We start from the raw sequence: 24,475 nt of genomic DNA on the forward strand, positions 1-24,475 counted from the left end.
CCGCTCCCCGCCTTCCCTAAGAACCAGCACGGATCTCCCCTCACAGCTTCACCGCCGCACACCCGCCCGGCTGTCACCATGGCAACGCGCCTGACCATCCCCTCACCGGCCTCATCCGCGCTACCGCGCATGCGCCAGCCCCACGCATGTCCCGGAGAGACCCGCGGTTGGGTGGGGAGGGGTGTGTGTGCGCATGCTCAGGCAGCCCGCAGGCGCTGAGTCTGGGCAGAGCCAGCGTGCGGCGCCTGCCGCGGCTCCTCCGGCCGCCCCTGCCCTGCCTGGCGCGGCCTGCGCGCAGCTCCTGCCGGGGCGGGGCCAGCTCCTGCGGGCGCCCCAGCGCAGCCCGGCCGGGCCCGCCCGCGCCGACGGCATTTCCGGGGGAGGGAGCGGGGCTCGGGCTGGCGGGGAGCGGCGCGGCGCGGCGCGAGCAGAGTTGACTATATATGGTCAAAGACAGGGGAGAGCGGCGGGCTGCGCGGGTGCTTCCTGGTTCGTGCCGCCGCGCGCCGCCGGGAGCACAGTGAGGCCGGTCCGCCTGCGCCGCGCCGGGCTGCGCCGCGCTCCGCTCCGCTCGCCGCCCTGCCCAGCCCTTGCAGCTCCGCCGCAGTAACAAGTGGGCGAGGATGCCGTACGAGATCAGTAAGCCCGCGGGGGGGGCCGGAGCGGTGAGAGGCCGGGGAGCGGGGCTAGGGCCGGGTGGCGGCGGTGGGGAGCCCCGCTGGCGGAGGGAGCGCCGCGCCGCCCGCCGCCGCCCTGGAGGCTGGCGCGGAGCTGGCAGTTCCTCGCAGCCCCGCTGACAGCAACAAGTGACCGCGCCAGCCGGCGGGGCGTATAGCTGCGCGGCTGGCGTCCGGCATGGCCAAGAGTAAGCCCTCCTTTTGCTTTGTATTTTCATTTATTTATCCCTCTTTTTCTTCCTGTTCCCATAGAAAAAGTGTTCGCCAGCCTCCCGCAGGTTGAACGAGGCGTTTCCAAAATTATCGGAGGTGATCCTAAGGGCAACAGTTTTCTTTATACCAATGGAAAGTGTGTCGTCATCAGAAACATTGATGTAATGTATCCTGATTTATTTCGTTTCCTAGCGCAGAGCTTTTGCTAAGTTTCATTTTGTTTCCCAGCCCCACTCCTTTAATAGCCCATGTTTCATTCTCAGTTTGTAATTCCCATTGAGGTCACGGATCTGTGATCCTCAGCAGGGGAATAAGCAGAGTGCATGACTCAGGCAGAAAACCACGGGCAGCGACTGCAGAAACCTGTAGTACAATGTGCAGTTCTCTCCCTCTCTGCATAGGAATTACAGACGAGAGACTGGTATATTCAGGTTAGCCTTGTTCATCTACTCAAATATTGCTGTTAGGAAGTTGAGTGTTGTGTTTGCCTAATAAATGAGCATTTCCCCATTTACTGTATTGAGCTTGTAAGAAAAACATGCAAATACTTGCAGATCTCATCTTTAAATATGTTAGTGTGTAGCTTCTTCCTCCACCCTTGCACTCCAGAAATCAAAACAGTTGTCAGTGGCTTTCAAGCTGCATGCATGTTGAGTTCTCATCCCTAGTCACAAGGAACTTTCCTCATCGATTAGCTATGAGAATGCCCCAGTTAATGTTTTCAGTGGTGTGGGGATTTGCTTTTTTTTTCTTCTCTGGTGGTAACTAGAGAAATGCCAAGTGAGTTATTTAAATGACTTCAAAGATGGCATCCCTTTGAAAAGTATGGAGAAAACATTGCCTGTCTAGGCTATTGTCTTGCTACTGCTTCTGAAAAAAATACTTTTCTTCAAAGTAAATGCTTGTTCTTTAGAAAATCAGATTCTCCCCTAGATTTACTTTCCTCTCTTACTGCAGATTTGGCCTGCAGTGAGGAGGGCTGCAGGGGGCTAGCTCATACTTCTCTGGAATTTTTAAGTCTCTGCAAAAATGGATTTGTTTATGGCTGCATCTCTGAATCACGTTTGTAAACTTAATTTTTTATGAGCTGTTTTCCTGATTTATCTCATTACTCCCATAATATTCAGATGATCTCTTCATTGTCATGCTGTAATACAGAAATGCTATTAGTAACTTAGTTATTTTTTCAAATTTCTTTTTTGGTATCAGTTTAAATACATCCACTTAAAACCAAAACTAAGCTTGCACTCTGGTTTCAGTGTGTAAGTGTAATGTTGTAAGAGTGCTTCGCTCTTAGTAGCAAGCAAAGTTCAATTTTCTGAAACCAGAAGTCCCGGTTAAACACTGTAATGGCACACAAAGTGATGAGAGAAGGGAGAAAAGCCACTTTGCTTACGTTACAGTTTTTGCCCAAGTTATGGATTGTGACTTCTCCCTTGCACTGCAATTAGTGCTTTGGGGGTTTGCTTTTTTGCAGCTACTTTGGGGTTGAATTAGAAGTAAATTCACTTTTATCTTCCTGAATCAGCTCACTGAAGATTTGCCCGATGCAAATCTCAGTCCTAGTGAGAGCCAGAACTCTGAGCACACGGCACACTCTTGAGTACAGGCGAGGTGGGATTGTGGGAATTCAGATTTAGACTGTTTAAGCTCTCAAGGGAAGTTGAGAATGAAAGTCATAAATCTCTGGGTTTTATGGTGTAACTCATGCCAATAGGCAAGCTGACCTAACTGACAAGGAGAATCTGCTACTGTTAATAATTGACAGGTGATGCTCTGCAGACAATTACAGAATGTATTGTAGCAGTGGCACAAAAACTGACCAGAGCCTGTGTTACGGCTTTCGTGTTGGAGAATGTTGTGATTTGTTCATAATCCAACATGGAACTGTGTCCACTTGTAGTTGAGAGCCATGCTTTCTCTGAATAATATAGAAGCCTCTATCATAGTTTGTAACAACCAAATGAAAGATTGGGAGGTCTATGTGTAATCCCTCCACCAGCTGTACTCCAATGAGATCATTGTGCCCTAATTAAAAAAAAAACCAAACAAACAAAAAAACAACAGGTCATCAAAATGCAGTGATCACTTTTCTCTTAAGTCTGAAGCTATCTAGTGTTAGCTAATCAGTGGTGGCGGGTATAGCATTCAGGGTTAACGCTTGATCTTTGAGCATGATGTAGAGGTTTCACTTAACAAGAAAAACTCCAGGAACAGTGCTGGAAAAGCACTGTGAGAAGGACTAGTGATAATTGTAAGGTTTCATTCCTTATTAATATTTTACTGTTTTCGTGGGTCTAAGCCTACTTTGAAACTTGGAACTTAAACTGCTCACTTTCATACGTGGCTCTGGTTTCAGTGTTCAAAACAAGCCACATAACCTTGCTCTTCTTGTTGAATCCAGAATTAGGTACTGTATTTTTCCCAGCTACCATTATAATCTTATCCAAAAATCTTTTTTTTTTAAATTCTTCCTGAATCTATTTACCATATCTTAAATTTGGGAGTCTGTTTTCCATTTAACCCCTTAAGTCAGTCTGTTTAAGACCAGTCTCTCATCTTACTAGCTTCCTGGACTCTTGAAGGTTCTTGCTGTAAAATAGCAGCTACTTACGTATGCCATTAATAATGAATGGAGGGGTGGGGCGTTTGAGCTCCCTGTACTTGTAGGTGATGCAGCTATAGAATGGGGAGAACATTATTGTATCTTGCTTAGATAAAATCCAGTTACACACAAAATGGAGAGAGGTACATGCTATAAATGCAGATGATTGTGGCTTAAGTAGGGCTATAATGCACTCAAGCAAATTATAAAAGCAGGAAAGAAAAAGAGCTGCTTCTTGCATGAGTAAGCTGTATTCTGTCTCTTGAGATGTAACAGTACTGCATCAGCAGGAACTCCTGCAAGCATGAGATTGTCTGCTTTCTAAAAGAGCAGGTGGTTTAGTTTTTCCTGATTGGATGGCTGAGTTGTACAATAATATCAAGTGGTTTTCTATTTTGGTTGAATAAATCTGTGTAAATCATAGCAGTTAAAATGGACTTTTGGTTTGACCATATGAGTCAAATTTCTGGAACTTGAAGATACCTGTTACCTTGCAGAATTTTGTATTTTCTAAGGAGTGTATTACTGTTGTAGTAGATAAATGCTGTATGTACTATATTTGGAAAAGGTGCAGAATGTCTTTTTTACACAGTTCATTTGAGAGCAGATTTTGCCCTGATGTCATCGTTTTCTGATTTGTGTGGCATCTCTGTAGTTTAACACTTAATGAACTGTTAAGACACTGAGTCAGTTTTACTGTCAAACCTGAAGCGCCTGAAGACATATTGTAAGACTAAAGAGATAAAATCATGATGGGGTGGCATTGAGTTTATTTCAAAATTCCAACTCTTGATACTAGGGAAAATATCTTTCCCTATGCTATTCTTCTAGCTTTTTAAACAGATTGCAATCAGTAAAAAAGAGCAAGTATTGTACACCTCATTGGTAACTGAGTGCTCTTGAGTACATGGTGATGATTAACAGCCATGCACTATGATTAACCATATGTTTAATTTTCATACTCAACTTTAGTAGAATTTTTGGATGTGTGCTGCGGAGCACAGCTTGTTTGGTATTCTCCTTGGATAGCTGACTTACCTGGGCCAGCCCCATGAAAAGAAACCTGATGCCTGGCTGTCCTGGGTTCAGTAGTAGCAGTCATTTTTTCTCCTTCTTGGTAGCTGGTGCAGCGCTGTGTTTCTGACTTTCGGCCTGGGAACGGTGCTGATAGCGCCGACGTTTTCAGTTACTGCTCAAATGTTTGGTCTGGCCAAAGACTTTCTGAGTTTCATGCTCTGCCAGGGAGGAGCAAAAGCCGGGAGGAAGCAGGGACAGGACATCTGACCAAAGAAGTATTCGATACCACAGCACATCATGCCCAGGATGTAACTGAGTTACCTGGCAGGGCTAGTGCACTGTGGGGTTGGACGAGGTATCGGTCGGTGCTCGATTGGGTGGGGTGGGGTTAGTTATAAGTTGGCTGGTGGTGAGGTGTTGTATTTTCTTCCCTTATTTCCTTTATCATTATTGGTGGCAGCAGTAGTGATTTGTGTTATACCTTAGTTACTAAACTGTTCTTATCTCAACCCATGGGAGTTGCATTCTTTTTGATTCTTCTCTCCATCCCTCCGGGAGTAGCGGGAGGGAAAGAAGGGGGGGAGTGAGAGAGCGACTGTGTGATTTATGGCTGACTGGGTTTAAACCACAACACTGGCCGAATGTTTGCAAAGTTTTTCTACCTTTCGGGAGGTATTGGAGAGGAAACAGTCAAAACAGGTCTGGCTGTTAGAGAAAATACTTTGTCAGTCATTAGAAATTAGAGTGTTGCTTTGAACAGCAGTATAATACTGTGTACTTAACTTAGAATCATAGAATCATAGAATAGTTAAGGTTGGAAAGGACCTCAAGATCACCTAGTTCCAACCCCCCTGCCATGGACAGGGACACCTCACACTAAACCATCCCACCCAAGGCTTCATCCGACCTGGCCTTGAACACAGCCAGGGATGGAGCATTCACAACCTCCCTGGGCAACCGATTCCAGTGCCTCAGCACCCTAACAGGAAAGAATTTCCTCCTTATATCCAATCTAAACTTCCCCTGTTTAAGTTTTAACCCATTACCCCTTGTCCTGTCACTACAGCCCCTGATGAAGAGTCCCTCCCCAGCATCCCTATAGGCCCCCTTCAGATACTGGAAGGCTGCTATGAGGTCTCCACGCAGCCTTCTCTTCTCCAGGCTGAACAGCCCCAACTTTCTCAGCCTATCTTCATACAGGAGGTGCTCCAGTCCCCTGATCATCCTCGTGGCCCTCCTCTGGACTTGTTCCAACAGTTCCATGTCCTTTTTATGTTGAGGACACCAGAACTGCACACAATACTCCAGGTGAGGTCTCACAAGAGCAGAGTAGAGGGGCAGGATCACCTCTTTCGACCTGCTGGTCATGCTTCTTTTGATGCAGCCCAGGATACGGTTGGCTTTCTGGGCTGCGAGCGCACGCTGAAGCTGGCTCATGTTTTTTCTCATCGACCAGCACCCCCAAGTCCTTCTCTGCAGGGCCGCTCTGAATCTCTTCTTTGCCCAATCTGTAGCTGTGCCTGGGATTGCTCCAACCCAGGTGTAGGACCTTGCACTTGTCATGGTTGAACTTCATGAGGTTGGCATCAGCCCACCTCACAAGCATGTCAAGGTCCCTTTGAATGGCATCCCTTCCCTCCAGCGTATCAACCGGACCACACAGCTTGGTGTCATTGGCAAACTTGCTGAGGGCGCACTCAATCCCACTGTCCATGTCAGCGATGAAGATGTTAAACAAGACTGGTCGCAACACCGATCCCTGAGGGACACCACTCGTTACAGGTCTCCAGCTGGACATCGAGCCATTGACCACAACTCTTTGTGTGTGGCCGTCCAGCCAGTTCTTTATCCACTAAGTGGTCCATCCATCAAATTGATATCTCTCCTATTTAGAGAGAAGGATGTTGTGTGGGACAGTGTCAAACGCTTTGCACAAGTCCAGGTAGATGACGTCAACTGCTTTACCCTTATCCATCAGTTCTGTAGCCCCATCATAGAAGGCCACCAAATTGGTCAGGCAGGATTTCCCCTTAGTGAAGCCATGCTGGCTTGTGTACTGCACTAAAGTATTCTACTGTGTACTGCAATGTGTACTGCACTTTATAGTTTTAGACAGTAGCTCTATTTAAGATGGAAGGAAGGGTATGAGAGGAGGAGTGTAAGCAGAATTTCCAAGTTTTATCTTTGAATATCTGATTTTATGCCTTTGAAAACCAGGAAATACAACTTACTAACTTTTTTTGTTCTTTAAACTAGAATCCTGCAATTGCTGACATCTACACTGAGCATGCCCATCAGGTTGTAGTTGCCAAGTATGCTCCCAGTGGATTCTACATAGCATCTGGAGGTAAAGTATCAGCACACATGCTGCATGGGGTATGTGGACAGGGCTGTTGAAGTGCTCAGTGGCAAAAGAGTTGTAATGCTTCACATTTATGTACAAAAGATGCACAGTTAATGTAACATGCTTCAATGGAATTACATATACATGCCTGAGGAAGGAATGATTTATGTAGTTGTCCCTCTAACCTCTTTCCAAAGTAGTGAGTTTAGTGACATGTGTGGTCTTAAGAATTATTTAAATCAAAAAGAACATGGAAATTAACCTTAAAGATTTGGTGTGAAGCATTAACGAGAGCAAATCGTAGTGTAATGAAGACTTGTGTATGTGCAGCAGAATGGAAACTTATTTCTGAAATACAGGACTATTGTCTTTGTTAACAAACTTTGATTCATTGGTGTCAGGGGAGGGATTCTAGAAGAGCACGTACCCCTTTCTTTTCCTTTTTCCTTTCTTCCTGACTGAACTTGGCAAGACTTGTCATGAGTTTTCTCACATTTGTAACCTGAACTAAAAAAGCTTTATTTGATAAGTTAACAGGGGAAGAGGCTGATTCATGGTTTCTGTGTAATGCATGTGAATCAGTAATCTGAGAATGGGTAGCATGAATTTCTACAGCATAAATTTCCTGGATTGTTAGTGGAAATTGCTGCAGTTTTGATGACTTAAAAAGAACTAACCCTTTCTCTCCTCTTTTTAATAGAAGCTTGCTTCAAAAAAATCTTTTTTCAAGGGACTGTTATAGAGTTGAAGAATATCGATAAATGTAATACTATAAATTCAATTTCTTAAAAGTATTTGCAGTTAATCAATGGATATTTTAACAACTGCTTGCCATTGCCCATTAAAAATGCTTCAGAAACAAGTATTGTGCCCAAATACAGAAGTACTTTCTAAGTAATATATCTGAGAAGAAAACACTGAATATGAGCTCCTTAGAAAGGGAGTCCAGATGTAGATGCACAGGTCTTAACAGAATTAGTAGAATTGGAGTTTCTCTTTCAGCAATTTAAAAGGTATAGTATTTTTTAAAATGTAAAGTTGGCTTTTCTGCACATCAGAAAGATGTATTAGAATACTTATCTTTCGAGTAGTGGAGGATCTTTAAGAACAGTAATAGTACAACTTTAGGGGTTTTCAATTTTTTTCCCTCATCCTAGTCTGAAAGGAACCAGAGCCAGGATTTCCTTGGCTCGGTCTTGTGTGTGACCATATGTTAAATTGAATACCTTCTTAAAATCCAGTTTGCATTCTTTATTCTACAGCTCTAGGTTTGTGCTGTACTTATCTCTCAGAATGACCATGTATTCTGTTCTTGCAGCCTTGTAGATTTTCAGTCCTCTATAAAAGAAGAGTTTTATATGCATAATCTGATCTGTGAAGAAGTTTTTCAGTAATGGTCAGCTTAAGAGGAAGCCTTGTTCCTTGGGGAATATTCAGTTGACTTTTTTCAGACATTGTGTCACACCTAAGTAAATGAGTTTAGGCTGCAGTATTTCCCTTAAAAAGTGTCTTCTGCATGTCATTTATAAATAGTTCTGTGATACTGCTGAGCATGGGGTCTGAAGATAGTATCAGGCTGTTTAAGCTGTTTCTAAGTATAACATGCAAGATTCATTTCTCTATCTATAAATCTGCATTAGCCATGCAACCTGCATTAATACTTCATGTGCTTGATGAGACAGACCTTTGGCAATATGCTTTGTGGCTTTTATGGTAATTTCTCTTGCTGCAGTCATAACAGATGTAGTAATGGGACATATCATAAAGTTAAAGCTATATGTGTACTATCTATTAATAGATGGAGCAATCAACTAAATTTTTAACTCTACATTAGAATTCTGCTTCAATAACACATTCTGTAAAATGGAGAATTCTACATCTGTCCTTTTAGCAGAAGGGTGGTGGGTCCATGATCAGGTCCCACAGGGACAGGGTTGCTGTATGCTTAAATTGAACTGTGAAGATGCACCAATAAATGATGAACAGAACTCAAAAGTGTTATGCTAAGGTGACATATACATATTTTACCACATGGTTTATTTAGAATAAACAGTGGCTTTAATAAAAGGTTCAATACACACAGAATTTGCTGTGTGGGTATGGAACAGTTCCTCTGGTGATTTTTAAATCTGGTAGTGCTGCACCACAGTAATTGCTCCGAATAGAAGCAAGCTCTAGGGCTATGCAAGGAAATTTTTATTATATTAAGCCATAAATTATTATCTGTGCTGTGTCTGCTGTGTGTGACATTATCGTGTTTGAATATACTGTTGGATTCCTTTGCAGTAATCCAGATAGTGCAAGTTTTCATGCACAACATGAAGTGTGTACATGCTTCTGTATAGAAAAAATACACTAATGAGTGTGCATGAATTGAGTTCTGTGGGGAAAAAAATATTTCTGTATGTTTGTCTGGTATTTGGATGCAAAATGGGTTTGCTTTGAAGGTATAAAAAATTCTGAAGTATGAATTTCAGTGCATCAGACACTTATCCATCAGATTGCTCTGTAGATGCTGGGTGGCTTACTTCCCAATGCGTGTGGGTAAGCTGTCTTGGAGAGGGGAGGGTAGTATGATTGTTGGTTTTGTTTGGTTTTGGTTTTGTGGTGGTGGGGTTGTGTGGGTTTTGTTTTGGGTTTTTTTTTTGTGTGTGTGTGTGTGTGTCTGTGTGGCATGGATAATTGACACATAACTGGCTGTACATTAGAGTTCCTACCCTCTTGCTGTGCAGGTTTTTTTGCGTGTCTGCAAAAGTTGTCTCCATGTTGTATTTATGTCTTGAACATTATTATCTGGCTATAAACATCATTCAGTGAAATGGATGTAGTCATCAGTGTTCCTCAGTCAAGTAATTTGTAGTAATTGTAATAGGGTAGGAAAAGAGGTTCCCTAGTACAAGTGTTCAGTGTAGCTGAAAATCTGTATCCTGGCAGATCGTTGAGTCATGTGACTGAGTCATGCTGGAGCAACAATAGTTATATTCTATTTTATTATGGCAGATGTCTCTGGAAAGCTGAGAATCTGGGATACTACACAGAAAGAACACTTACTGAAGTATGAGTATCAGCCATTTTCAGGAAAAATAACGGACCTTGCCTGGACTGAAGACAGCAAGAGAATTGCTGTGGTTGGAGAAGGAAGGGAAAAGTGAGTAATTCTTTTGTGGGTGTGTGTATACATACATATATGGTAAATCTGTATTCTAACAAAGCAGGTTCTTTGCAGAAAGCTTTTTACTCTTCAAGGGGAAAAAATCATGGCTTGTTCGCTGTTTCAAGTTGTTCTGTAGGAGAATTCTTTATGCAGTCTTTGACAGCTGTAAAACTGGAGAGTAGTTCTATGAGAATTTCTCAGTTTAAAAATTGTGGGGTCTTGTTTGTTTTTTAGTGTTGAATATTATGTTCAGTTACAGCTGTTAGTATGCCTTTGGTACAAGAAGGTATTCTAATTCTGGTAGAGTGGGAAGGGAGAACCACCAGACAGTTCTCTTCCTGCTCTCTTACACCTCACAGATTGAGAGGACATGGCTGAATAAGAGTAAGAAAAATAAAGGAAGAAAAGTGTATCTGAATTTTCTCCCTCAGCAACGCACCCATATTTTTAGGCTTTATTATGGTAATAAATAAAATCACAACCAGTTGTCCTAATCTGACTGAGGTGCTCATTAGTCAGGTTTGTGTCCTTTCTTTAATGTTTAAACACCAACAGATCTTTAAGGCAGAGTAGTCTTATGCCTGAAGGTCTGAGAAACATAGTGTGGTCCTGTTCCCTGACCTCTTGCACCACTTTTTAATTGCCATCATGTACTGTGTCTTTTTGACAAATCTCTCTCAAACAGTCTTTCTGTTTGAGAGAGATTTTGTCTTTTGTCACTCCCTCCACCCCCACCTGCCCCTGGGTAGATACTCTGTAAACTTGTTCTTCTGCCTCAAGACTCTGCAAGTTTTCTGTTAGGTGGATGAACTTTCAATCTAGAGTTTTGCTGAAGTGATTCTGTATATTCCCTTTATAACAGTGGTGCTTTGCTAGTTTAGTGCCACTGTATTGATTATACTGTTTCAGGGTTTTTTTCCCTCAAGGAGATTTAAAGGCAGAACTGACAAATACTGTTACAACTCTTCTTCCTTAAACGTTCAAGTAATAATAGTTGTAAAAACGATGCGCCCAATTTAGGCTAAATAATCAGATTAATGACCTAATGTCATTGTTATCCTAGCTTTCCACATTTGGTGTAGCGACTAGGCAGGCAAAATAATTATTGCTTCCTATAAACTGGCTGAAGAATATCTTTTTGATCTCTTGAGTTTAGAAGCTTTATACATAAAATTTTCTTGTCTGTCCCCTTCAGCAAATGTCTCCTATTGAAGATTAGATTGTCTCTCCAGCAAGGTTTCAAGTAGCCTTCAGGGAACTATGAGGAGCTTGCATGAGATTAACGAGATGACCTATTTTCTTTGAGTGCACTCAGATCTGCTGTTTGCAGATGCTCATGGAGTTAATGTACGTGTAACTTTTATGAATTGTAGTTATTGTGTGCTTCTCTAACTAGATTCGGAGCAGTGTTCCTGTGGGACAGTGGTTCTTCTGTTGGCGAGATTACTGGGCACAACAAAGTGATCAATAGTGTGGACATTAAACAAACGAGACCATATCGTCTGGCAACTGGCAGTGATGACAACTGTGCTGCTTTCTTTGAGGGACCGCCATTCAAATTCAAGTTTACAATAAATGTGAGTTTAAGTTGAGCTGTAGCTCTGCTAAACTGTGCAGCAAGTTTACTGAAAGCTTTCCAACAAGCTTGCAGTTCTTGTCACAGCTAGCTGTCATTACAGAAGTTCTTAGTTCCTCCTTTTGAGGCATAGTTGGTGTCAAGTGGCCTTCTTAAACCTGTGTGTAACTGGAGGCTTGCCTTAGTCCAAGAGAACTGAAATAAATGATTAAGAAGAAAACCTGAAGCACTTTCTCCAGATTTCTTTTTTGGCTCTTCATCCTCTTCCATAACTGTAGAAGCAAGATGTTTCTTCTGCCGTATTGTTGCTTTCTGAGCACTGCTTCCCAGTGCAGTCATGTAGAATTTCTTAATACTCTTCAAGGTGCTTGATTCAAAAAATTTGGTGGTGTGAATGGAATTTTCCAATCTGCTTAAGAGTGCTCAAGTCTGAAATCCCATGGCAGCTTAGAAGAGGGTGAGTGTAGATATTTGGAAACATAACTGATTTCTACAAGAAATGCATATGTAACTTCTGTGGTCAGTTTTTGTTTCTGCATTTCTTTTAACTTGTTTCCTGTTCTGTGAGTTAAAATCTTTTAAGTAAATCAAACAAAGCTTGGAATTACCACATGTAAGACGTTAATCATTACTGGAGGCCAAAGAAGATGAAAACTCTAAAGCTACTGCAGCTGTTTTTGATGGCAGAAGGCATGCCTCTTGCCTTAAAAAAAAAAAAAAAACCAAAAAACAACAAAACAACCCAAAACAAATGATTGCAGAGATACTGGATGTTACTGCAGTAATAAAGTAAAAATATTTAGTTCTTGTTTTATTTTTAAAATGACAGTTGTAGGCTTTTTATTTTCTTAAATATGTGCCTTGAGTACTCTTCATACACTGACTTTCAAGTAAGGATTCCATTGTGGTTCTAGGAAAGGAATTGTTTTGAACTGTGCAGTCCAATGAAATGATGTAGTTGCCTAATATATTTCTGAACTTAAGTTGATACTTGCATTTTGCTAAGCTGATTCTTTTTGAACTCTCAAATCTGAATTGCTTACCAGTGCTGCTTAGACTTGTATGTGATACAGTCTTTCTTTTAAAGTGATATTTGAGTTGATATATCTGATTTGAGTACAGGCTGTTGTATGGTTTAGGTCATGGTTATCATCAGGAAACAGCATAGTTAAAAAAAGTAGGTCAGAACCTGGCTTTCATAATACTAAAAATAGTCTTCCAAATCTCTTTGCGTTGGCCTCATTGTGGTGCTTCCCTATTTAACGTCTGTTTCCTAGTTAGCATGGTTTGAATAGTCTCCTACTTGTAAATAGTCTATTTGGGGAGCATACATCAGTCTTGCCTGGCTGCTTCACAGAGCTACCATTAATGCAGTCTTCCATGAAATGAGATTCCAGTAAAATAGTTATCTATTCTTCATGTCTGCGTCTTTTACAGTAAGAAGGATGAAGTATTGTTCTTTGTGTAAAATTTACTTGTGTGGTGAAGCAGGAGTTAAAATCTGGACGATGTTGCAGAAGAAGACAGTGACCAGAGGGAAAAAATCCCATGGTTGCATCTAGCCTGCAGCTGTGGGTTTTATTTCCTGCCTATCCCTGAAACTGGGTACTCCTTCATGTGGCATTATACTAAGTTGTTTGAACTACATTGGCTACTGATGCCACAGTTCCCTCTCTGGACTATTCTCAACCCCCATCATCCTCTTCAGGTAGAGGCTAGACTTGCTCTGTAGCCATTCTCTACAGCAGGCATCTTCCTACACAGCTAATTTATGGCTTGCATGTAAGAGAAATTCATTGAATACTTGATTGTCTTCTATGTGAAAGGGTCTGTTCTTATCTTGTGTTCTGATTCTTAGTTTTTTTCCCTACAGGACCATACACGGTTTGTAAACTGTGTGAGATTTTCTCCTGATGGGAACAGATTAGCTACAGCTAGTGCAGATGGCCAGGTAAAAATAAAATCACTGGAAAAAGAGTTTAACACAAGAAGACTTTGTTGTGTATTTTGGGAATAGAATTAGTATTGTAAAATACATGTTGCTTTTTTCATGCCAAGAAATGAGTGGTTTAACCTCTTAAATATCCTCCTGTAAAGGTGTAACAACTGATAACCAGGCTGTTCTCACTCAGCTTTTTTCCTTATACCATCTCCTTAGCATATTATTTCTACAGGTTATTTTGGGAGAAGCACATTAGACTTTTGAGATATAGATGTCCTTACGATTGTGAAGAGTATGGTCGAAATACTGAACTAATAGATAGCCCAGTGTGGACTTTCCAACCCTAACCATTCTGTGATTCTATGACTCCCTACCGATAAGGGCAGGTTTGGCAATGACACTTCCTGTATGTAGCTCCCCCTTGTACGAGGGCACATTCCCATGACTATAGTGCTAAGCAGCCACCATCATGGCAGGAGCCAAAAATGTAACATCTTCCAGAATTTCAAATGTCAGGATCCAATGTACAGAGTATCTTGCTGTTATTATTTACAGTTGTAATCTCATTTGTTTAGTCTTAAATACAGGAATACTTGTTCCTCTTCCTTAAAAATCTGGTCTTTGATAAACCTGTAAGCATGCCACATAACAAAAGGATGATTTCTCTAGTGCAAGTAATAGTGTTTCAGTTCTCTGTTTTTGTTTTGTGGGGTTTTTTTTCCTTGTTACTGCTTTTCCTTTTAAGTTATGTGTCTGTGTGCTCTCTTAAGATTTTTGTCTACGATGGGAAGACTGGAGAGAAAGTGTGTGCTCTTGGTGGAGGCAAAGCTCATGATGGAGGTATTTATGCTGTAAGTATCACTTCATTTGTGCAATGGTCCATAGTATTTCATTATCGAGTTCATGGACCATGAAGTTTTGCAATAATAAATGCATTTACTATCTTGTGACATTTGTTTTCACAGATTAGTTGGAGCCCTGACAGTAGTCAGTTGCTTTCTGCTTCAGGAGATAAAACTGCTAAAATCTGGGATGTTGGTGCTAATTCTGTTGTCAATACTTTTAACATGGGATCAAATGTGTTGGATCAGCAGTTGGGTTGCTTGTGGCAGAAAGACCATTTACTGACTATCTCCCTGTCCGGCTATATTAATTATTTGGACAAGAATAATCCAAATAAGCCTTTACGCATCATAAAGGTAGGTTAAACTTCTTGTTGCACCAATTTCTGCAATAAGTGACTCAGTGGTTGAAGCTATCTGGATGGAGCAGTAGCTATGGAAAAGTAGTGTTAAGCTAGCATTACCAGACAAGCCCTGTGTGTCTGACTCTTGCAAGTGACGTGAATCAAGAAGTTAAAATGTTACATGCATGACACTGTGCTTTGTGCAAACAGAGACTGATTTTGTTTTCAGTTATCAACTTATCTTTCATAGCAGCTTTTAACCATTCTTGAGATGCAAAAAGAAATAGACCATAGATAGAAAACTACCGGTGGTGCCTCACTCTGTCAGAGCTAGTGTGTTATGAACAAGGTGACCAGGGTTACTGTGCAGTTGAGCTTTAATTTTAGAATTTAGAGTTCTCTGACACAGCACTCTCTTGAGAACTTACATTTTTACATGAACTAGAAATGGATGTCCCAGATTCTTGCTATTGGTGCTACAATTCAGGCAGCTGATGTGGGTACATGACCGTATTTAGTCCTTTTCTATGAATCATAAAGTGCCTGAAAAATCAAACTTTGTCAATGAAAAGACCATGAAAGTGTTCTGGCCTGGCAGGCTAATAAGGATATTCATATTGCCCATTCGTTCTCTTTAAAGAGTAGTACATGGGAGTAGCAGTGCTGCAACTGTTAAGTGACTGTGCTGTTCAGTAGTGATTTGTATTCTGGGTGACTTTTAATGCTTATGAAAAAAATGTTATTTTCTAATTACCTACAGATCTTCTGAAATAGGTTTAATCAATGTATGTGTTAAAATGAAAATTTGCCCGTCAATAATTATTTGTGTTCTGTTCACAGGGTCATAGTAAATCAATTCAGTGTCTTACAGTGCATAAAAATGGTGGAAAGTCCTATATTTACTCTGGAAGTAATGATGGTCATATTAATATCCTTTGAGTTATAGTAGTATTTGTTCTAGCCTTATAGTCTGAGAACTAGTTTGGAGGGAAAAAAACACTTTGCCAAAGGCAGGAACTTATGTTTATTTTACACAGGTGAATAGAAGTTAGTTTTACTTTCCCTTAACTTGCCTGTTATACTGTTTGCCTTTACACTTGCCTGCTGAATATAAACCAGTTCTTAATTTCCAGTTGTCACTACTTTGTGGTATGTAAAATGTTAGTATGGAGGAGCAAGTAAATGTATAAATTAGCCTCTTGTAACTTTTCATGTATTGTCATACACACAAAATACGTATTGCTTTTTCTCAGTTACACGCCATAGATCTTCTGAAAGTCATGTATCTTGTTTTTCAGATGTTCAGGACAAAGAAAAACTTTTTGACCCATCTCTGACCTGTTATCATGCATTTCTCTTTACAGTTGTGGGTTTTTTTTTCTCCTGTATTAAGGTGTGGTTTTGAAGTTCTGTGACATACTGTGTTCTTTATTTGGTATCCCAAATGTCATCAGGCTTTCTCACTGATGACTTTCTTACTGAAGAGAACTTGTACTACTTTTGACACTTGATTTAAGTCCCGTTGTTTCTGGAGCAAAATGCTGGGAATGCAGCCTGGTTTGCAAAGGGCACATTAAAGGATGAGTGTGGGATGTGTTCAGCTAGAAGACTGTTAGCTTTTCTTCAGTGTTCTGAAGCTTATAAGTAAAACTGCAGTCTTTCACCCTGCCTGCTGTGGTGCATTAAAATGATGTCACATTGGCATAAATGGTAGTAAATACAAGACTTGTTTGTTTACAAACTTGTAATATAGTGTTAGTAGTTCAAACTGATGTTAACATACAGCATCAGGGAAAGCCAGTGTTGCAGGACTTCTAACTATGATTCTTTAAAAAGTATTTCCTGTTCTCAGACCCGATATTAATTGCTCCAATATTTGATACTGTCTGTGGCAGGTCATTTAGCTCATTACGGAACAACAGAGGTTCATTTAATATTTTGAGGGTATGAGATTGGCTGAACCCTGTATTGTTGAATCTCCATCCTTGGAGATACTCAGAATCCAGCAGAATGGGCAGCCTGTTGTGGCTGACACTGATTTGAGCAGCAGTTTGGTCTAAGTCATCTCGAGAGGTACCTTCCAAACTTGGCTATTTGGTCAATTATTTAACTGTTTTATGATTCTGTATCTGACTGCACCAGTCTTTACAAATGTTCCTTAATTCTATTATGCACATTATTGGGATTCTGAAACTGGAGAGAATGATGGCTTTTCTGGGAAAGGTCATACAAACCAGGTTTCTAGAATGGCGGTGGATGATATGGATCAGCTGGTCACCTGCAGTATGGATGATACTGTGCGCTACACCAACCTTAGCAAGAGGGACTACAGGTTAGTTAAAATGTTGCCTTTTTATTGTAACATTGCAGCCCTAATTATTCTACAGCAAGAGTTTTGTTGACTGGTGTGGCAAAGAAATTTATGCTACAGTTTATTCAGGTTTTAAGTTACCATGGAAACTGTGTAGAAATGATTGCTGTACCAATCTTGCTTTTTTCTGTGACAACAAGAAATGCATCTCAGGCTTTTCAGTTTGTCTCATCCCTTCCACAGGTTAGGTAGAGATCAATCTTGTATCAGGTGGTTCAGTTAGGAGACTATGGGAAGGGTGCCCACTTCCTGATTCATAAATACCCAGGCATATCAGTAATAAATGTGGTTAGGAAGGGTGGGACATGGCTGTTTCTTCATGGAAGCTGCAGTTGAAGCAAAAAACTTGAACGAAACCTGTGAAGGTCACCACTTAGTTTAAAGAAAAATAAATAAACTCCAGTGTAGTCACATTGCCTTTCACTTAGCAGGTGTACTACCTGATGAAGATACTAATGCTTTAAACAGTAAACACAAAGAAGCTTTGCAGATTATTAAAAAATAAATCTTTAAATTATACATATTCTTGATCATTAGTATTATTAGTATTATCTGAATAGGCAATTCTGAGTAATGTTAGGCATGGGATAATTTCTTTTCTGCTTTGTTCTTCCTGCTTCTCCAATTTTGCACATCTTCCTCCAGTGGCCAGGATGCTGTGAAAATGGATGTTCAGCCAAAATGTTTAGCTGTGGGTCCTGGTGGCTATACTGTAGTTGTATGCATTGGACAAGTAAGTATTAACTTGTGGATTATCAACACAATTGCTCTGTTAATAGTGCTGTGTATGGTAATGTTATGGTTTCCAACAAATCTGTTTAGTGTGGGGTCAACTTGCACATCTGCAGAATTTTCTAATGAGAGCTGTGGGAAACATAATTCATCAGGATACTTGCTAGGCTTGTCCTTTTTCATCCTGTACCAATTTGACAGTCTTATGCATAGATTTAAACCTCACATGGTCAATTGTGTGAATGCATCAGAACTTGTTATCAGTGCAGCTCTGTGCTGGAAGGCTTACGGCATCTGAATCATGCTCTTGCCTGATCTGTGCAGTGCTGTGATATTGGGGAAAGGATGTCTTGTTCCTGCGTTATGTTTTTTTTTGTAGCTAATCCAAGTAGCCAATTAACTAGTGCTGTTGTACAGCGTAGGTCACTCTAGGTTGCTTGCCAGTAGTGTTAAGATCACACAAATCTAGAGACTTTGCACCGATGTTATTTTGTATCAAGGCATGCTTAACTTCAAATGATTATGCCTTCTCTATGGATGCTAGTTTTATGCTTGGAACTTTGAGTAGTGTTGTTCAAACTTGTTTTCCGTGCGAGTTATAATTCCAGTTGTCCATAGTATAGACCTGGGTACAAAGTTAAAATTTAACATTGCAGCATTAACTTTCTACTAATTTGGTCCTGCCTCCCTTCCTGAAGGAGCAAACCGGGAAAGCAGTAAGCGTTGCTAAAAATACTGTTTTGTCAGTGTTGTTCGTATTCGAACCAAATGAGGCAAAGCTGAAGGCAGTAGGGAATGTCCCGCGCTACCTAATTTAGAGCACATAGGTACTCCAGTGTAGCAGATTAGTTAGTTACCACATGAAGGCATTTATTTCTTCTTTTTTTTTTTTTTTTTTTTTAAATCAAACTGTTCCCGTAAGATCAGAATGTAGTAGAGTTGTGAGCTGAGTGGATTTGTGTTTATGTCTAAACTTTGTGGCTTAGTCGTAGTTTTGTACTGGGCACTTTGAAGAACAGTCTCAATTTCTAGTTTAATATTTGCAGATTGTCTTGATGAAAGATAAGAAGAAATGTTTTGCAGTTGATGACCTTGGCTATGAGCCAGAAGCTGTAGCCATTCACCCTGGAGGAGGTACAGCAGCAGTGGGAGGAGCGGTAAGATTGCACTTCCTAAACCTGTCCTGCTTTGAACTGGTAACTAGTAACAAACATTTAACACTAGGAGATGCCTTTAGAAGTAGTATGTTGCAATTTGTAAGAGCATTATTACAACAAGCAAGCTGTGTGTAATTGGTATTCCTGGACTTTTAATTCCTCAGTGTTGTGGTTTTAACCCAGTCAGCCACACAGTTTCTACTCCCCCCGTCTTTCTTTCCTTCTCCCCCCTCCCCGCTCCCAGAGGGATGGGGAGGATAATCGAAAGAATGTAACTCCCATGGGTTGAGATAAGAACAGGCCAGTAACTAAGGTATAACACAAATCACTACTGCTGCCATCAATGATAATAATGACAAGGGAAATAACAAAGGAAAAGAATACGATACCACTCGCCGAAACGAGCCCAACCGAGCAGAGAGAGAGTGCCCTTCTGGGTAACTCCAGTTACCTTCCCGGTCATAACGTGCTGTGGCTAGCCTGGGTCAGGTGTCCTGTCTCTGCTTCCTCCTGGCCTCTCCTCATCCCTGGCAGAGCATGAGACTCACAAAGTCCTTGGTCAGAGTAAACATTACTTAGAAACAGCTAAAAACATCAGTGTTATCAGCGCTGTTCCCAGGCTGAAAGTCAAAACACAGCGCTGCACCAGCTACTTAGAAGGATTAAAATTGACTGCTTCTGCTAAACCCAGCACACCCAGGTTCTACCATTATCACATCTTGTATTTGCTGGTTTTAAATTGTCAAATTGTTTTTACTGAGTATATGCTTGAAGTAGGTAAATTCTAGAAACCAGGTCTGTATTCTAGATTTGGTGGGTTGTAGCCAGCGTAAATGACAGGTTCTTTAAACTAGTTCTTAATATAAGCATTATCAGATAGAGCTGATGCAAAACATTCCTTAGTTCAGTAAGCCTTCCTCTTTCTATTGTAAAGCGACTTTTTTTGTACCTTTTCCCCTTCACTATTAATTTGCAGGATGGGAATGTCCATTTGTATTCAATCCATGGAACCTCTTTGAAAAACGATGAGAAGTCTTTGGAAGCTAAGGGTCCTGTTACTGACCTGGCATATTCTCACGATGGTGCCTTTCTTGCAGTCTGTGATGCAAACAAAGTTGTCACTGTCTTTAGTGTTGCCGATGGCTATGCGGTAAGAATTGTTGTTCAAAAACAAATTGACTCGCATTTCATGTCTAAACCTGTTGTGGTGAAATACAATATAGCACCTGAGACTTCATTGTTAAATCACTATATTTGGTGTTTCTATGACTGTTAAATTGGTATTTCTAGTTAGCGTCACTTTTTGTTCACAACAGCCTTTGTGAAGCTTCCACGTCATAACAATAGGTGAGAAAATGTACAGTATGGGTTGGCTACTGGGAAACCACTCAAACCCATCTAATAGCAAATACATGGCGGAGGAGTTGGATCTCCACAGGCCAGCAGTAGTTAAATATAAAAGATTAGAAAGTAATCAGTACAAAGTAATGCATGTGCCTTGTTCTGATCATCTGAGGCACTAGTGTGGTGGGGTGATTATGTGTGGGGTTGTTGGTGGTTGGTTTGGGGTTTTTTTTGGTGGAGCATTGTTGTTTTTTCTTGAGGGGTGCTTTTTTGTTGGATTTTTTTTTAAAGGGAAAAAAGTCAACAAAATATGTGCGTGCCTGTTACAGCTGGTATGCGTTCCTGGAAAATGGACAAGAATGCAGGCTCAGCTTGATAAGAATCATGCAGTACAACAAAATTGAATTAAATAAAGCAGACTTGGCAATAAAAATTTGCTGGCTGTGGCACATGGTTTACTGTGGTAACAAATAAGCAAAGAAAGGGATACATTAAGGCAGGGAATCTTCATTTTATCCCTCAATTAAGTGTCTTAACCAAGAATCCAAGAATGGGCAATTTCCACTTTTCAGCTGAGTAGCCATTATGTGTATCAGCCTGTAAAATCATTAAGGTAACTGAAACCACACCAAACTAGAAAAATGCAGATGGCATTCCACAGAAACATTGCGTTTTCAAAGTAAAAATTGAAAGAATTTTGCTTCTAGAAATATCTGTGGGATTACTTTAAAAGTCTCTAAGCGAAAAGTAACTTAATGCATATGCACTTCACAGATCCAGCTTTCATCAAAAAAGTCTTAGCTCTTTTTACAAAAGGCTTGGATTTTACCAGCCTCATAAGTGTTTAGATAAATAGCATAAAATGAAGCCACCAATTGGTTTGTTCAGGGCGTCCATGTGTACTGCGATGGATGTACATCAGACAATGTACATTGTCTGAACTATTGCAGTAGCTTATTGTAATGCTACAAATTAAAAGCTAGGGATTTCCTGAAGTAGCTTAAGCTAATGAAGTAACACTGTATCTTTAACTTTCAAATAGGAGCATAATGTCTTTTACGGACACCATGCAAAAATTGTTTGTATTGCCTGGTCTCCTGACAATGAACACTTTGCTTCTGGAGGCATGGACATGATGGTATACGTTTGGACCGTAAGTGATCCAGAGACCAGAGTCAAGATACCAGGTATGTTTCCTTCAAAAGATTACTTTTGAGAGTTGCTAGTAGTTCTCGAAATCCAACACAGCTTTCTAGAATTAAGCTTTGAATGTTCCCAAACTAATTTAGCCTTTACATTAGTCTCTGCGTAGCCACAATAGCCAGAACTCTTCTGTTGTTTTGTAGTCACTTTTTAAAATTTACTGTTACTATTTAATGCAGCTGAAAATCACATTTGGAATATGCATGGAAGTTATTTTGTCAGCCTCGCCTTCCTAATTCTCTTCTGTTCTTTCACACTGCCGTACAGATGCACACAGGCTACATCATGTAAGCGGCTTGGCATGGCTGGATGAACACACTCTGGTAACAACATCCCATGATGCTTCTGTCAAAGAGTGGTCTATCTCCTACAATTGAAATAATCCCTCTTTGGAAGGACCTAATCAGGGACTAGAACTACTGCAGTGGAACATAGCATTTCTCTTAAAGAATCTGTATTGGCCTCTGGGTCTGCTATCATATCCTCATATCTTTACAGGGTGTTCATATCTGTAATTAAATGTACTTTGAAAGCTTTAGCCGGTAACAGTTTGCACATGAAAAGCACTTAAATTATGTCTGGAGCTTAACCTTTGTGCTGAACATTCCAGAGGCAACAGCTAAGCGAGTTGGTGTGAAAGGTTCAGGTGTGAAAGATTCAAACTCAATCAGTTGTTCTTTTCTAACCAAGAAACATGAGACTGTACAGCATGAGAGTAATACTTCTCATTTTTTCTAATTACAGAACATTTCTGTACTAATGGTCATAGTAAGAGTATTTAGTTGTGATCCGAAGCCAATCAAGCTGTGTGCAGCTACTGTATATTGCTTTGCTTCTCTGTACTGCACCAAACTGTTGCCTCAGATTTTCTCCTCTTAGATAACAAAATGGGGTACACATATAATAAACTTTTTATGTATTTCATGTCAAAGCTTTGTGGTTTATTTTAAGGTGGAAGTGTGGGGTTTTGATGTACTTACTGTTGTGGGTATAATGTTTACAAAAAATCCTTGTGGCATCTTCTTGCTTCAGAAACACATTTGTTACTTTCATGAATTAAGAATGTCTGGTCATTTCAATGTCAGAAAGTCATTCTGTTTTGAAGATATTTTCTGTTTGAAGGAGGAGAAGCATGTTATTGTTTAAAAAAAAATGCAGTACTTCTGCTACCTTTTTGAAAATACAGGAATTAAAATGAAGCATTGTTATGACTTGAAGTGATTTTTTTTTTTTTTTTAAATACAATGTTTGCTGAGTGAGTTTTATGCCTTTGCACATGCGGAACAGTTGCATGGGAGCTGTTATGTCATGCAAACAGGTTGTGATCTTGTTTAGTTTCCTTCTCCCACTCTGCAACACACTTCAGTGATTTGAAGCCAGCTGTCTAGCAAGGGTGGAGGAGGAGACTGTGATACAAAGTGGTAGGAAGATTTGTTACTATCTCTAGTGGCCAAAAGAAGTTGTTGTTGTCCAGAACTTTGGAAAACTTAGTAAGGAAAGTTTGAGGGTTTGTTTTGGTCTGGGTTTTGGTTTTTTTTTTTTGTTTTTTTTTTTGTTTTTTTTTTTTGTTTTTTTAAGTCTTCACTTAAGTCTTTAAGTCTTCAGTGCTCTTTGATTTTTATTAAGCTTTCCTTTCTGTGTGGACTTGTGTGGTTTTTTGTGGAGTTTTTTGTTTTTTGTTTTTCTTACCAATCGTATTTCTAATGACACTAATTATACAGCAAATAAAAAGGCTTTTGCTGCTTCTCTTACTGTGGACCATTGCTCAATTGCTGAAAAAGGATTGCCTGTCATAAATTACTTAAAAAGATGTTTCAAAAAGGAAAAATGTTGATTTTTTTTTTTTTTCAGAAGTGGCAACCAGATGTCTTCTGGCATGCAAACCAATATACGCATTATAACAGTTGACACGGGGGTTAGCTAAGCAGCAAAATATTTTGCATCATGGTTTCTTTGTGCTTGCTGCATCTCTCCATTAGCACTTTCGCATGTCTTGTGTCTTGTCCTTGCATTGTTAATAAACATTTCAGAAAAGGGCATGTTTGAAATCGGGCATAAGATCCAAATGAACAAGACTTCTTGGTGTCTTGCCCCTAAACCTTGTTCTGCTGTTGCTTGTTGTGCCAGTCCCAGTGTAATTCATCCATTGTTCCCCAAGTCCCGTCTGGAAGAGCTGCTATTGAATCTGCTCAGTGGGTTCCTGTTGTAGTTGAATCCCTAGTTAAGTAATGCTAAAAGAAGGATGAAACAAAGTTATGTGGATGTTTGTGGGCAAAGAACAGAATTTGCTGGAAGATGCTGCTTTTTGTAAGAGGTGGGCCTGCTAGTGAAATGTTGGGTTTTGAGGGAAATGGCGTAATTTCCTCAAGCCCCCTACCACTACAAGTAGATTCTTTCCTGCACTTCAGAGCTTGTGCACCATGTTTGAAAGGTGATGTGTAGGATGAGGTATTTTTATACCTAAAAGACCTTGTAACACTGCAGAATGCCTTTTAACTCAGAAGCCTGCATTAAGGCTTGTTTGATTGCCTCCCTTTGGGGGTGGTTGCTCGTGCTTCAGCTTCCATGGGATTTGTTTATTGGCATACGGCCTAAGCTTCTAGTTCCTTAAGGACTAATATGGTCTTTGTAGTTGGATAGCAAATCTTGACTACAAAACTGAAAGGATATTCTACTCTTGGAACAAATGTCATAGCACAGGCTGATTGTTAATCCAGCACTGGCAGCTCACAAACTAAGTCAAGGGAGTCCAGCTGTAGCCCTGAATTGGGCCTCTACATTACTTGTATTTGCCTCAGATTGAAGTGTCTTACACCAAACTAGAAAATCACAAAATAGCCATGGGTCAGGAGCAGATAGCCATAGCATGACACTTGCTTTCTAATCTTAGTTGCACAAACAACCCCAAAGTTGGGTTTTCTTTCGCTTAAAATGCTAGATGTATTATGTTTCAG

The 24,475-nt window shown here is 40.5% G+C and overlaps 1 protein-coding gene across 1 annotated transcript; it reads left to right on the forward strand.

Moving 5' to 3' along the window:
- Positions 1-361: 361 nt before the first annotated feature.
- Positions 362-22,732, forward strand: WDR1 (WD repeat domain 1). The gene is made up of 15 exons (XM_065659325.1): positions 362-639; positions 930-1,051; positions 6,769-6,859; positions 9,857-10,004; positions 11,407-11,587; positions 13,460-13,537; positions 14,299-14,379; positions 14,494-14,727; positions 15,555-15,642; positions 16,890-17,046; positions 17,731-17,818; positions 18,864-18,974; positions 19,951-20,124; positions 21,361-21,505; positions 21,789-22,732. Exons 1-15 carry the CDS (start codon positions 624-626, stop codon positions 21,896-21,898), a joined length of 1,824 nt encoding a protein of 607 aa, XP_065515397.1. The 5' UTR covers positions 362-623; the 3' UTR covers positions 21,899-22,732.
- Positions 22,733-24,475: the final 1,743 nt, after the last annotated feature.

The sequence above is a fragment of the Lathamus discolor genome, chromosome 1 (assembly GCF_037157495.1).
Source record: "Lathamus discolor isolate bLatDis1 chromosome 1, bLatDis1.hap1, whole genome shotgun sequence".
Taxonomy (NCBI): domain Eukaryota; kingdom Metazoa; phylum Chordata; class Aves; order Psittaciformes; family Psittacidae; genus Lathamus; species Lathamus discolor.

Bases quoted from the DNA above. Each gene is read 5' to 3' on its own strand.
- WDR1 (XM_065659325.1), top strand. The intron at 6,860-9,856 runs GTAAAGTATCAG...TTATTATGGCAG, and splicing joins ATTCTACATAGCATCTGGAG to ATGTCTCTGGAAAGCTGAGA. The intron at 17,819-18,863 runs GTAAGTATTAAC...TAATATTTGCAG, and splicing joins TAGTTGTATGCATTGGACAA to ATTGTCTTGATGAAAGATAA.